Source organism: Talpa europaea (assembly GCF_964194135.1).
Source record: "Talpa europaea genome assembly, chromosome: 4".
Classification (NCBI taxonomy): Eukaryota; Metazoa; Chordata; class Mammalia; order Eulipotyphla; family Talpidae; genus Talpa; species Talpa europaea.
This window is the reverse complement of record NC_140070.1, coordinates 68,423,571-68,438,332: the sequence shown is the minus strand read 5'-3', so window position 1 is coordinate 68,438,332 and position 14,762 is coordinate 68,423,571. Positions and strand designations below refer to the sequence as shown.

At 36.6% G+C, this 14,762-nt stretch overlaps 1 protein-coding gene across 1 annotated transcript in view; it reads left to right on the top strand.

The window, feature by feature from the left end:
• Window positions 1-4,603: 4,603 nt before the first annotated feature.
• PDCD10 (programmed cell death 10) overlaps window positions 4,604-14,762 on the top strand; it is a gene marked incomplete at both ends in the record, with an annotated part of 29,345 nt that continues 19,186 nt past the window's right edge. Inside the window, one exon of the mRNA XM_084231625.1 lies at window positions 4,604-4,699. Coding sequence (XP_084087751.1) covers window positions 4,604-4,699 — 96 coding nt within the window. The remainder of the gene's footprint in view (window positions 4,700-14,762) is intronic.

The following is a 14,762-nucleotide window of genomic DNA, read 5'->3' as shown; positions in this document are numbered from 1 at the left end:
GCACCATGTGTGACCCTCGCCCAGCAGCCAGGATCAAACCGGTGCTCCAGAGGTTGCAGGCAGCTTCGCAACCCAGTGCTCAACCACTGTGCCACTGGGGAGGCCCCCCAAATATATTTTTTGGGGAAAAAAAAATTGGAGATGATTTTTGTCTAAGTCAATAGCATCTATAATTTGGTTCTTGTTTTTTAAAAATTCTGTCTTTGCTAACAGTTGAGAAAGAAAGCATGCTTTGAAATTAAAGCTTTACTCCAAAGCAACACTATTGGAATGGGATACAGTAATCCTTACTATATTGCCACAGTATCTGCATTAAAGTTGAAACCATGTTTGGAATTTCTTCTGTATTGGAGACGAATGGGGTACTTTTTTACTACTTTTTAGATTTGGAATTTGGAGTCCGTAATCTTCAGTTGGCTATGCATGCATGATCAGTATTCACTCCAAAAAGTATCTCTGAGAGAGCTGAAACTTTGTCAGTGTGCTCACCAATTAGCTAGAACATACTAACCACTCCCATATTGAAAGAAGAACTTGTCGGAGGGACGGGGCCTCAGCTCTTGCCAAATTCAACTGACCCTTGCTCTTTAAGTGGCATACACTTTTTTAATATTTATTTATTTATACGTAGAAGAACAGGGGTATAGGCCAGAGGTGTGTGGGGGGGTGGGAGGGTGAGGGTATTCACCAGAGACACAGTGGGGAGCAGTGGGCCAAGTCTCCTGTGCCATATGTGGGTTAGTTCCCTGCCCAGGGATCTAACTCAGGCCATTGTGGTGATAGCACTGAGACTAACCCTTATGCCACCAAGGAGGTCCCCATAGCAGGCTTTTTGTTGGAGTAATTGTGAGTTGTCCGTTGAACCATTTCAGATGAAGAAGCATATGGGTAGAATGAGAGCATATTTTAACATGAAGTTGAACTAAAATTGAGAGAAAAAGTCAATATTTAAAAAAGCTTTATTGAAATTGTTGATTTTTAATTTTACATGAACATTAATGAAACCATGAGTACACCTAGTTTATGATTGTGTATACTGAAAAATTCAGTGGCAAATTTGGTCTTTGGAACATTTTCCATAGAACATTATTAAAGGTGATTAAGTATGGGCCATCCTCCTGTTTATTCCATAATATTGATGTAATACTGACTTTTTGATTACAAATAGTAGGTAGTAGTGCTATAAGTTAGCTTCAGAGGAGATACACACACACATGCGCGCGCACACACACACACACTTTATTATATATTTGAAATTAGTTTGAATCATATTTCAAGTGGAAATGTCTGACATGGCACACTATTACATATATATATACACACACACACGTGGTACAGGTGGTTTGTTGGAGGGTGAAAAAATAAAGCCAAGAATTATACAGTATTAAAAAAAGACTGACTTCTGTCACACATGCCTTGCTCCCCTAAATATTTACCTTTTAGCAAATAAATGCCAAATTATTTCAGTAGTAACTCTAGAATAATCTAGCAGATGTTTAACATTTGTAATTAAAGCGTATCACTGGAAACTATTGAAAGATTCATTTAAAATCACTTTACTAAAAATATATGTGTATTTAAATTTTTACTCTATATAAAAATTTACAGTATTTAGAAAAGGTAAAAAGTATTTGATCAGGTTTATTGGGGTAGATAGGTGGATGTCTGCAGGAATTTCTAAAGAAAGTCTGTCTACTTTATGGACTTCTGTAACTTAGTCTCCCTTTGTATATATAGGGATAAGAAAGTAAGTACAAGCCCAAAGAGTAACAGCCATCAGTGATCCCCTTGAGCCTGGTCTCCCCTTTAGCATCTCTCTTCCTTTTTTACTGAGATTCTTGAAAACTTAAGCTCCATCTCACATAGTCCTTGCCAGGAGTTTTCACCATCTCACATAGTCCTTGCCAGGAGTTCTCTCCCCCAATGTATAAGTGACACTACTCTTCGGACATTGCGCCTGACCTCATCTAGAAATCATATAATTTTTAAGTTGTTATCCATGCTGGGGAGCATTTGAAAAATTTGACCATCAGGTTTTGTGATGTTGGTTCTTTCTTCCAGTTCCATAACAGTTTAGCATTCTACTTCCCCTTTGTATGTTACTTACAAGTTTTTTATTTTCTGTCTTTCCTTCCATAATACAAAAGTCATGAGGTCAGATACGATTCTTGTCTTGTTCATAGCTCTCTGTATTGAGAACCTGGCCTGATACTGTATTGCTAAACAATAAATATTTTTTAAGTTTTTCCCATCACCCAGTGAGGTAGTTCTTAAAGTTCTGTTGTGACCCTATTCTATTTCTTTCTTGCTGTTTTCATTGATTACTTGCTCTTACTTTTTCATTGTTAATTTTTGTACTGGGCACCCGGTAGCCATCATTTTTATTTTGACTAGCATCACTTTAGCTCCCTTCCCCTTCTTTGTTCCATATTCATTATGAAAAAGTATTCACAATTTATTTTCTAAGTGGAAAAGTCGATTACAAAATGGCCTATTTAGTAAACAGGGATAGCAGAACCATCATTGATATTTACCTATGTCCTTTTGCTTATTTTTCTGTTCCAGTTGATCTATAACTTAAGTACTTAAGTTTTTTCTTTCTTCAGCTTCTGTTCCTCTATCCTTGCTATGATCAAAGCAATCTACTCCAATCTGGTTAATCAGGCAATGGTTTTCTCTTGTCCTATACAGTAAAATTTAGGAAGTGGTCATCCTTTTTTCCTTTTTTTCCTGTGATGTCAGGAAGCTAATGTCAACTTAAAATCAAGAAAACCATTCCATGTTTAGAACTATCAAAAATGAGACTAAAGTGTTAAGTGTTGACTGCCTCTTGATTGGTAGGAGTATGGAAGGACAAAATTGTTGGTTTTTTTAAAGACTTATTTATTTATGCAAGAACCAGGGTACAGGCCAGATGCACGAGAGGGTGAGAGGATTCACCAGAGACAGAGCGGGGAACAGACAGGCAGACATACGGGCTGAAATACACTGCTGAGGGGAGCAGCAGGAGAGACAGGAGAGGTCTGCTTTGCCATTTGGGATTCTCGCCAGCTGGCCGGGATCGAACCCATGCTGCAGAGGCTACGGACAGGTTCACAGTGCGGCGCTCAACCGCATATGCCACCGGGGAGGCCCAAGGACAGAATAGGTTTTGATGCTGTTCAGCACTCCAGTCTTTGCGTATCTTTTTAACTACTTAGGTTTTTCATAATCTGGCCCAAGATCTAATTTTAATGATTAGGAGCACATCTTATTTATTCCTTCCCCTATGCACCTTGCAGGTAGTAGGTGCTAAACATATGTTTATTCAGTGAATGACTTTCTTGTGAGCATATTCTTAGATAGGTGAACTGAGGTTCCTTAATTTTACTGATAACTTGGTTTTGTGATGTGGAAATATCAGATCTGGATTCAGAGTACTCAATCAAGTCTTGGGCCTGTGCATGTGTGATCGTATACATATTGATCTCTGAACTTACTTCACATCTGTAAGATTAGAATGATAGTTATTGTAAAATAAGTTATGAGTACTAAGTGCATATGAAAAATGTGTTATAATCTAAAAGTGCTTTATAATGGTAGAATTATTCAAAGCTAAGAATTTTTTGATTATATCAATGTTATTTGTTATGTATTATGCATTGTTATATATTAAATGTGTCACTACTATTACTCTTTTACTTCATAGTTACTCATTTTTTCAGTCTCGTAAAGGAAGTGAATATAGTTGCTTTTTCTTATAAACACATTTTCTGTGCTCCTGAAGACAAACTTTGTCTTATATTGTTGAATTCTTGATATTTTATGCCCAACTACCAGTGTGTGTGGATTTCTCTTTAAGGTTTTTTGGTCAGCCATAGACAAAGTGCCACTTGAAAATGAAATAATTTTTCTCAAAGTGACCACATTTGGTAGAATTTACCCAACTTTATAGTCTTAAATCTTTGATGTCCGCTATGTTTTGTTTCCCCTCCTCTTAGGTGACAAAGATCAATAAACAGTTAGCAAAAAGATTTTAATGATAATCTTAAACTCTAAAAGGGTGTTAATTCTTTAGTTTTCCATACATATTTCTCTATATATGCGCATATCATCATACATATTTCATGGTTACAATTTTATTTAATATACATTTCTACTGTTGTGAATGTTACTAATACTTTTCCTTAGATTATGTGATAGAGTTAGATACATTGTTATTCCATGGTGCTTCATAACCAGCTTTTCTTGAATTCAAGATGAGTGGGCTTGTGATTCACAGCTTTGTGAAGTAGTACCTAATCAGGAGATTAGCTTTAAGAAACAACAGTTCTTGAGTATGAGGAGAAGAGCTATTTCAAGGATCAGGGTTGCTTTCACAAGTAAATGTATTAGCAAATCAGCTTTCTATAAGGAGGGGACTTTTACTTAGAAAAGAAATTTATTGGCATTTGTAGTTTCCCCCTAATAAAAATTCTGTTCCTTCTTCCCTTTAACCAGGTCAGTTTATTTATTTTATTTTTCTGCCCTATTCTTTTGTCACCAAAAAAGAGAAGAAATTCTGCAGTGAATGAAGATTCCTCTGAATTTTAGCACTGCTTTTTCTACTATAGTTGGCCTTTGAATGAGGATGACAATGGAAGAGATGAAGAATGAAGCTGAGACCACTTCCATGGTTTCTATGCCCCTCTATGCAGTCATGTATCCTGTGTTTAATGAGGTAAGTAGATAAATAAGTCCTCATATCACTTCCACACTAATTTTTTTTTAAATATTTATTTTTATGCATATAAGAACTGGGGTACAGGCCAGAGGTACAGGAGGGTGAGAGGATTCACCAGAGACAGAGCGGGAAACAGAACAGGCAGATGGAAAACACTGCTGAGGGGAGCAGTGAGCAAGACAGTAGAGGTCTGCCGCACCATGTGGGTTGCTTACTGGTCCACCGGGGATCAACCCACTCTGCAGAAGCTGTGGACAGCTTCACAGCGCTGCTCTTAACCCCCTGAGCCACCAAGGAGGCCCCTCACCTCCACACTTCTTTAATGCCTGCTTCACCTATTCTTTGGGTTTTTTGTTCATTCATGTAACATATACTTACATTCCACCCCAACAGTATACTGAATTGTGCCAGCACACATTGGGGGAAAAAACAGATATATTTCTCTCCCCTTTTTCTCACGCCCCTGGAGGTTTCACTCAAGTGGAAGAGATAGACATAGAATGATAGAATACAAGTAATCTTGGACTTGAAAAATTGTGATAAGTGCTATGAAGTTTTTTTTTTTTTTTTAAACAGTGTGTTAAATAAAATAGAACGTAGTTTTTATTTTAAGGGTCTGGACAGGTCTCACAAAGAAAAGATATGCTAAGCTAAGGTTCTAAAGAAGGAAATAAGGTATAGACAGTGAATGAGTTGAGGATAAACAACATTCTAGATAATAAAAAGAACAGGCAAAAAAATAATGCGTTATGGTCAGCAGAGATAGAACATTTTAACTGATATATTGAAAGATGCCATTGCTTTGTATCTAGAAAAGATGTAGTTGCTTTTATTTCAGAAATTTTCTAGGACTTAATAACAATGCATTCTTGACTTCTTTTGAATTACTGTGCTAAGGTAAAGAATTTTAGAGTTGGATATCCCTTAGAGGTAATTTAATTAGTGCAGTCTTAATGGTGAATTTAGGTTATAAATATGAAATTATTTACGAATAAAATCTAGATTCAATAAAATCAAAATTCAGTAGCTTCAGGTTTTTTTCCGTTTAGTTTTTTTTCCTTTTTCCCCCAATAATCTATTTATAAATGTTACCGCCATTAACCTTGTTGCTGCTATAGATTGAAAACCATTACCATTTCCAGTATTTTTTTTAATCCCTTTATTAATATACGAAAGAAAGATTCTGGGTTTCAGAACCATTTCTTCCACCTTAATAGGTTTAATAAAAATCTATGTGATACATATTTTATGATCTTAGAAGTTTTGGGGACAGTGGAGAGTGATGTACATTTTCTTCAACTTGAAAACCACACATTATCAATAGTTGCCATTTCAGATACATGTTTTGGAATTTCAAATGGTGTTAGGTTCCATGACCATAAGAGAAAACTTAAAACAGCAACTTGTGTATAAGTTTATGTTTTTTACATAAAAAATTTGCAGGTACCTAGGCTGCTGTTATTATGACTCAATATTATTAGGAAATGTTTCCTTATGTTCGGCTTCATCATGCTAGTGTATCATTTCCATTATGAAGGTCACTTTAGTATGTAGGGTAGCTGCTGAAGCTCTATCCAGTGTGTTTTAAGTTGTTTTTTTTGGGGGGATGGGGAGACAATTGGGTTTTTGGGGTGGTGTACTGTTTTAGCTGCATCAGCTTCCTTATAGGAGCCATTTTGGAACACTTCCATGTGTATCTCATTGATCTTAATCATGTGATCAAATTTAGCTGCAAATCAGGTTGAAAAGCTGAAAATTTTTTTTACTAAAGATTTAGATAGAAAACATCTTTTGAAAAAACCTGTCCCTATATACTACTACAATTAATATTTGAACTTTCTCAGGTAATTCAAGAACCATGGCACTTCCACCTAGAGATGCTCCTTCTTATGCCTATATTTATATATTTCTTTTTTTAGTATTTATATATTTATGCATACAAGAGCCAGGGCACAGGCCGGAGATGCAGGGGGTGAGAGGATTCACCAGAGACAGAGCAGGAAGCAGAACAGGCAGACTCACTGAAATACACTGCTGAGGGGAGCAACAGGTGAGACAGGAGAGGTCTGCTGTGCCATGTGGGTTGCTCTTTGGCTGGCCGGGGCTCGAACTCATGATGCAGAGGCTGTGGACTGCTTTGTAGTGTGGTGCTTAACCTCTGTGCCACCAGGGAGGCCCCTGCTTATATATATTTTAATGCAGTCTGCTGGCCCAGGTTGTTTGTGGGAAATTTCTGTGTTTTATCTGGCACACTTAGTTAGTCTTTACTTGAAGTGAGGGCAATTTACATTGCAGAGCTTCAGTTTGATCCTCTACTTAATGAGGAGGAATGAGAAAAATTTTTCTTTTAGCAATTTGAGTGCTCTTTTCCTATAGAAGGTAAATTGATTTTCTTTGAATTTTGACTTTGGAAAACAGTTACAGAGGATACGAAATTCTGGTAAAATTGTACTGTTAGGAGTAATACTGGTATACTTTTTCTAATTTTTTCGTGTGTAAGAAAAATTAATGTGAAAGAAAAAGAAATGGCTGTAAATGGACTAGTAAATTTCTTTTAGAAATAAAGGCAGTGATTATCTGTTCAGATGAGAACTGAAAATATATGTGGGTTAGTGGACCCAGAGTGACAACATACTGTTAAACAATTCTTTGTTGGTTCAGTAACTTAATTGTTAGATGTGAAATTTGAAAGTGAAGCTGGGATATGGCAGACTGAGAGATACTATGTCAAATTGTCAGGCTCTAATCCTCAAATTGAATTTACTTATTATTTACTTTAAAGGTTTATTGTATTTATTTATTCATAAAAGGGCTGGAATGTAGCCCAGAGGTCCTTGGTCAGGGCGTGAGAGGATTCACCAGACAGAGTGGGGAGCTGAACAGGTGAATCTACTGAAATCCACCCCTGAGGGGAGCAGCAGGCGAGACAGGAAAGGTCTGCTTACCCATGTGGGTTAGCTCCTTGGCCAGGGATCGAATTTGTGCTGCAGTGGCTGCCAATAGTTTTATAGTGCTGAGACTTAACTCCTTGCACCAACAAGAAGGCCCCAAATTGAATTCATTGGTATATATCATGGTATCAAGTTTAAGAAGTATTTCTGACATTTTAAAATGGGTATTGAGAAGTAGCAGGCTTTTACAAATGGTGATAGGGGATTTACTCTTTGATTGAGATGAAAACCAGAATGTGATTCAGGAATGAAGTAAAATAATTATTGTACCTTAAAGTGTGAAATGTTTGGTAATGAAAGAATAAAATAGTAGCATTGTTATCTGACTTCCTGGTATGTTAATGAAGCATTCTAAATAAGGTAATCAGTTAAACATTAATATTAATTATTGTTCAATCATGGATTTTCTCTTAATTCCAATGCAGAAACTAAAGTTTGATTTAGCTCAGTTTTTCTGCACTATATAGATTTAAAAAAAAAAAGGTCTAAAGAAATAGCACTAGAACAGTTATACTTCAAAGGTAAATGATTCATTAAATTTTTTTCACAATGTGTTATAAGAGGTATAAATCTTACATAGTCTGGAAGTCATCTTATTGAACAGTTTTAGGTATTAGGACATCCTTTCCTTTTACCTAGGGAAATCTAAGTACTATTACTCTAGCTCACAAGGTAGTTATTTATGGCATATTCTGGGACTTGATGCTTGCTAAACTAAATGAAGCTATGCCAAAACAGCTGAGAAGGTGTAGGCTTCTTGTTTAATCAATTGTAGAGTTCAGAGTCCAAGTATATTGCGTGTGTTAAAAATGTGCTGTAAAATAGGTCTCCTGGTTGCATTATGGAATGATGAGCTTATAGAAACATAAAGCCAACTAGAAGGTCAGGTTCTCATGTACTGTATTATTTCTTGCTGATTATTTATATATGGAGGAGGAGAGATAATGTGGTTTGGTTTTTCATTCCAGGAAAAGATTCCACATATTTTCATTTCCTTTGAATTTTTGGAAGAATTATTTAAAAGTGAAATAATCATATCTGAAGAAATATGCATAAGACAGAAAATAACAATTTTGCAATAAAATGGGATTTTTAGATCATCAGTGGTTAATGTGACTTTGTATTAGTAAAAGTACTTCTGAATAAGTACTTAATACTTATTAGTACTACTAAAGATTATACTACTAAAGATCAGTACTAACAGATTATCTTTCTGTTCAGAGGCACTATTTCTGCCAATGCATTAGATAATATATTGCAGTTCTTAGAATAGTAATAAGCGTGTAGTATTAGTTTTTATTATTAAGGAGCCTTTCATTTTTTTTCTGACAAAATTCTGATCATACCTGTGAGTGTTTCATACTGGTAGGCAATGTTTTAATGAAATATAATTCATTTCACTTTTTGCTAGATGACTGGATAACCCCAGGAACTGAATTCTTTTGGAAACACTTGTTGAAGTTAATATGTACAAAATACAGTTGATTTCATTTGCCATCTCTGTAGTAGCACAGAAATTAGTGGGTGGCCTCTTGATATGGCTACTTCTTTTGACTTTTTTTTTATATAATTTTTTTTTCTTTTTATTTTTATATTCCCCAAACAATTGCGACCCCCTTATTTTGACCCCAATCCCTCCCCTCCCTGCCTCCCACCCCCTATAGAGTGTCTCTGGTTCATAGTTGTTTGTTGATTTTGATTTTTACTTTCTTATAGTTATTCTTTTTCCTGGTCCCTTATTTAAGTTTTCTAGATTCCTGCTATGAGACCATCCGGTATTTTTCTTTTTCTTACTGGCTTATTTCGCTGAGCATGATCCCTTCCAGCGCCATCCATGTTGCTGCAAGTTGCATGTGCTTGTCTTTTTTGAATGCTGAGTAATATTCCATGGTGTATATATATCACATCTTCTTGATCCAGTCATCTATTTTGGGGCATTTGGGTTGTTTCCAAAGCTTAGCTATTGTAAATAGTGCTGCTATAAACATAGGGGTGCAAGTGCTCTTTGGAATTGATGTTTCTGTGTCCTTTGGGTAAATACCTAGGAGTGGAATTGCTGGATCATATGGAAGCTCTATGTTTAGTAGGTCTAGAAATCTCCACACAGCTCTCCATAGTGTCTTTTGACATTTTTTTTAACCAGTTAGCCACCTAATTCTCATTTGAATCATAAGTGTAAATGGAGTTGCTATGGTGATTTGGCCCAGTACTATTTTTTTATTTAGATTTTTAAAAATTTTAACATTTATCATTTTTAACATTTTTTAGACAATATTTGCTTCTCCCCACCCCTCAGATTGAGTCCCCATAGAATCTCCTTCCCCAAGGCACCCATGTACCATCAGCACAGTCCCCTGTGCTCCTCCCTTCCTCCCTCCCACCCCTCTCCCTCCTCCTCCCCCTGCAGTATGTCTCAGATTTTTAATTGTCTGTTTTTGCTTTGTTGTGTTTTGTACTGTTGTTACTATTTTTTATACACTGATGTCTTATTTGGTTCCCCTATATTCCTGTTATAAGTGAAACCATCCGATGTTTTTCTTTTTTCTTCTGGCTTATTTCACTGAGCATAATTCCTTCTAGCTCCATCCACGTTGCTGTGAATGGCATGAGTTTATCTTTTTTGATTGCTGAATAATATTCCATTGTGTATATGTACCATATCTTCTTGATCCATTCGTCTGTTTTTGGGTATTTGGGTTGTTTCCAGGTTTTACCTATTGTAAATAGTGCTACAATAAACATAGGTGTACAGGTGCTCTTTTGAATCAATGTTTTTGTGTCCTTTGGGTAAATCTCTAGTAGTAGAATTGCCAGACCGTATGGTAGCTACATTTTTAGTAGACTGAGGAACCTCCAGACAGCTTTCTACAATGGTTGGACCAGTTTGCACTCCCACCAGCAATGTAGGAGAGTTCCTTTTTCACCACATCCTCGCCAACATTTATTGTTGCCTTTTTTTTTTTTTTTTTTTTTGGGATATGTGCCATTCTTACTGGTGTAAAGTGGTATCTCGGTGTGATTCTGATTTGCATTTCCCTGATTATCAGGGATGTTGAACATTTTTTCATATGCCTTTTGGCCATTTGCATTTCCTCTTTGGAGAAATGTCTTTTGAGTTCTTCTGCCCATTTCTTGACTGGATTGTTTATTTTGTTTTTGTTGAGCCATTTGAGTTCTTTGTATATCATTGTGATCATTCCCTTATCAGTTGGGTGGAATGCATAGATTTTTTCCCAATCAGTGGGGTGTCTCTCTGTTTTGGTTAGTGTCTCTTTTGCTGTGCAGAAGCTTTTCAGTTTGATGTAATCCCAGGTGTTTATCTTTGCCTTCACTATCACTGCTTTGGGTGATGAGTCTTTAAAGATGTTTCTGAGATGTATGTCTTGTAGTGTTTTCCCTATATTTTCTTCTATATATTTTATGGTTTCAGGTCTGATGTCCAGTTCTTTTAATCCATTTTGAGTTGATTTTTGTGCACGGTGAGAGGTAGTGGTCTAGTTTCACTTTTTTAACATGTGGAGGTCCAGTTTTCCCAGCACCATTTATTGAACAAACTGTCCGTGTTCCATTGCATATTCTTTGCTCCTTTGTCAAAAATTAGTTGTTCATATAATGTGCGGCTTGATTTTTGGGCTCTCTATTCCATTCCATTGGTCTGTGTGTCTGTTTTTGTTCCAATACCAAACTGTTTTAATTATTATGGTTTTGTAGTATAGCTTGAAGATTGGAAGTGTGGTATCTCCTTTCTCCTTTGTTTTCATCAGGAGGGCTTTGGCTATTTGTGTTTTTTTTGTGGTTCCATATGAATTTCATCAGTATTTGTTCTATTTCTTTGAAGAATGTCATTGGGATTTTTATTGGAATAGCATTGAATCTGTATATTGCTTTTGGGAGGATGGCATTTTAATAATGTTGATTCTTGCAATCCATGAGCAGGGGATGTCTTTCCATTTCTTTGTGTCTTTTTCAGTTTCTTTTAACAGTATTTTATAATTTTCTTTCTTTAGGTCTTTCACCTCTTTTGTTAGGTTTATTCACAAGTATTTGATTTTTTTGGTTTCAATTATAAATGGGATGATTTTCTTGATTTCTTCTTCTTCTAATTGATTGATTGTGTATAGGAAGGCTACTGATTTTTGTGTGTTGATTTTGTATCCTGCTACTTTACTGAACTGGTTGATTATTTTGAGTAGTTTTTCTGTGGCGTTTTTAGGGTTCTCTATGTATATTATATCATCTGCAAATAGTGATAGTTTTACTTCTTCTTTCCCTATTTGGATTCCTTGTATGTCTTTCTCTTGTCTTATTGCCCTGGCTAGGAACTTTAGTATTATATTGAAGAGCAGTGGTGAGAGATGACATCCTTGTCTTGTTCCTGATCTTAAAGGAAAGGCCTCCAGCTTTTTGCCATTGAGAATAATGTTGGCAGTGAGTTTGTCGTATATGGCTTTTATCATGTTTAAGGTATGTTCCTTCTATCCCGAGAATTTCACGGCCTTCATCATAAATGGATGTTGGACTTTGTCGAATGCTTGATATGATCATAAGGTTTTTATTTTTCTTTCTGTTGATGTGTTGGATTACACTTATTGATTTTTGTATGTTGAACCATCCTTGTGCCCCTGGGATGAATCCCACTTGATCGTGGTGTACTATCCCTTTGATATATTATTGGATTCTGTTGGCAAGGATTTTGTTGAAGATTTTTGCGTCAGTGTTCATTAGGGAGATTGGCCTGTAATTTTCTTTTTTTGTGCTGTCTTTGTTTGGTTTTGGTATTAGTATTAGTGTAATATTGGCTTCGTAGAACATATTTGGCAGTATTCTTTCTTTTTCAATTTTTTGAAAGAGTTTGGTTGGATAGGCATTAATTCACTGCTGAACGTTTGGTAGAATTCATTTGTGAAGCTGTCTGGGCCTGGGCTTTTGTTTTGGGGGAGTGCTTTGATTACTGTCTCAATTTCGCTGCTTGTAATTGGTCTGTTTAGTTGTTCTGTTTCTTCTTTGTCCAGCTTTAGGTGATTATATCATTCTAGGAATTTGTCCATCTCTTCTAGGTTGTTGAATTTGTTTGCATATAGGTGTTCATAGTAATCTCTGATTATTCTTTTGATTTCTACTGAGTCTGATGTGATTTCTCCTCTTTCATTTGTAACCCTATTTATATGTGTTTTCTCACGTTTTTTCTTTGTGAGCCTAGCTAGAAGTTTGTCTATTGTGTTTATTTTTTCAAAGAACCAACGTTTGGTTTCATTGATCTTTGGATTGTTTTTTTAATCTCCCATTCATTTATTTCTGCTTTGATTTTTATTATTTCCTTTCTTCTCCTGGCTTTAGGGTTTTTTTATTGTTCTTTTTCTAGCTCTTTGAGGTGTGAGATTAGGTTGTTTCTTTGAGTTCTTTCTTGTTTGTTGATGTGAGCCTGTATTGCTATATATTTTCCTCTTATTACTGCTTTTGCTGCATCCCATACATTCTAGAAAGTGGTGTCCTCCTTGTCGTTCAACTCAAAGTATTTTTCAGTTTCTTCTTTGATCCCCTCATTAGTCCAGTGATCTTCCAGTAGTGTGGATTTCAATCTCCATGAAGTGGGAGGGCTCCTTGTTTTCTTTTCATGATTTATTTGTAGCTTGATGCCTTTATGATTGGAAAAGATAGTTGGAATGATTTTGGTCTTCACGTATCTGTTGATGTTTGTCTTGTTGGCCCAGTACTATTTAATAAAAAAAAGTGACCCATAATCTTTTGGGTGGGGGAGAAGGGGAAGGATCAGGGGAGGAGATTGTGATGTCAGCATAGGGAATCATGCCTAATTTAAGGAAGTAAGATATGTGTACAATTTGGAACCAATGAACCTACTTATTTTGACCTTAAAAAAAAAAAAACTTGATTTTATATACTACATTCTTTAAAACATGAACAATCTGAGGATTGAATGATATTTTAAATTATGGATTTAAGAAATTGACTGGAGGGGTCTCTCTCATGGTACAGGGGTTGAAGAGCACTGTCAAGCTATTGCCAGCCACTGCAGCATGACTTTGAATCCCTTGCCAGCCAGGGAGTTGGCCCACACGGCGCAGCAGACCTCTCCTGTCTTGCCTGCTGCTCCACTCAGCAGTGTATTTCAGTGCATCTGCCTGTTCTGCTCCCCACACTCTCTGGTGAATTCTCTCACCCCTCTGCACCTCTGGCTTACACCTCAGTTCTTGTATGCATAAAAAAATCTTTTATAAAATTGATACTGAGAAATAAAATATAGGGATAAACTGATACTTCTGGAGGGAGCAGTTAATAATAAAGGAGCTCTTTATAGAATAAAAATTCCATGTTTGCTTTTATAAGTGATCTAGAGAATTCAATTTGGCATGTTTGCAGGTAATAGTGCTATCTAATGCTCTCAAAAACAAATTGCAGGGCCTCCTTGGTGGTGCAAGGGGTTAAGACACAACCTGCGAAGCTGTCCGCAGCCTCTGCAGCATGAGTTCAATCCCCTGGCCCACCAGGGACCAACCCACATGGCGCAGCAGATCTCTCCTGACTCACCCGCAGCTCCCCTCAGCAGTGTACTTCGGTCATTCTGCCTGTTCTGTTCCCCACTCTGTCTCTGGTGAATCCTCTCACACACACACACACACCCGCGCTGCCCCCCGCCCCCGACCCCACACCTCTGGCCTGTACCCTGGCACTTGTATGCATAAATAAATAAATCCTTTAAAAAAAAATGCAGGAAGAGTTCCAAAATTGAGAGTAGACAGAAGTGAGTTTGGGGTGAGACCTAATGTTAGACTCACCCATTCTGTCACTTCCTTCCAAATATACTTCAGCAGCCATTTTTCTTTCTCTTTAGGATGAGATGAGAGATGTTTTTAAACCTTTTTTTCTCACTCTGATTCTCTTTTCCTTTATTCTTTACTTAGTGACATGGAATCCGTCTATGTAATGTTAAGAACTAAGGAGTGCCTCTCTTTGTCCCAGTAGTCATCAACACAGTGTGTAACCTGATGTTCCCTCCTTTATTGGACTCAAAATATAGTGTGTATATACTGTCAGTTAATACTAAGAAAATAATTGATTGTGTTGGTTCTTTTAAGTTGTGGTAACTAATG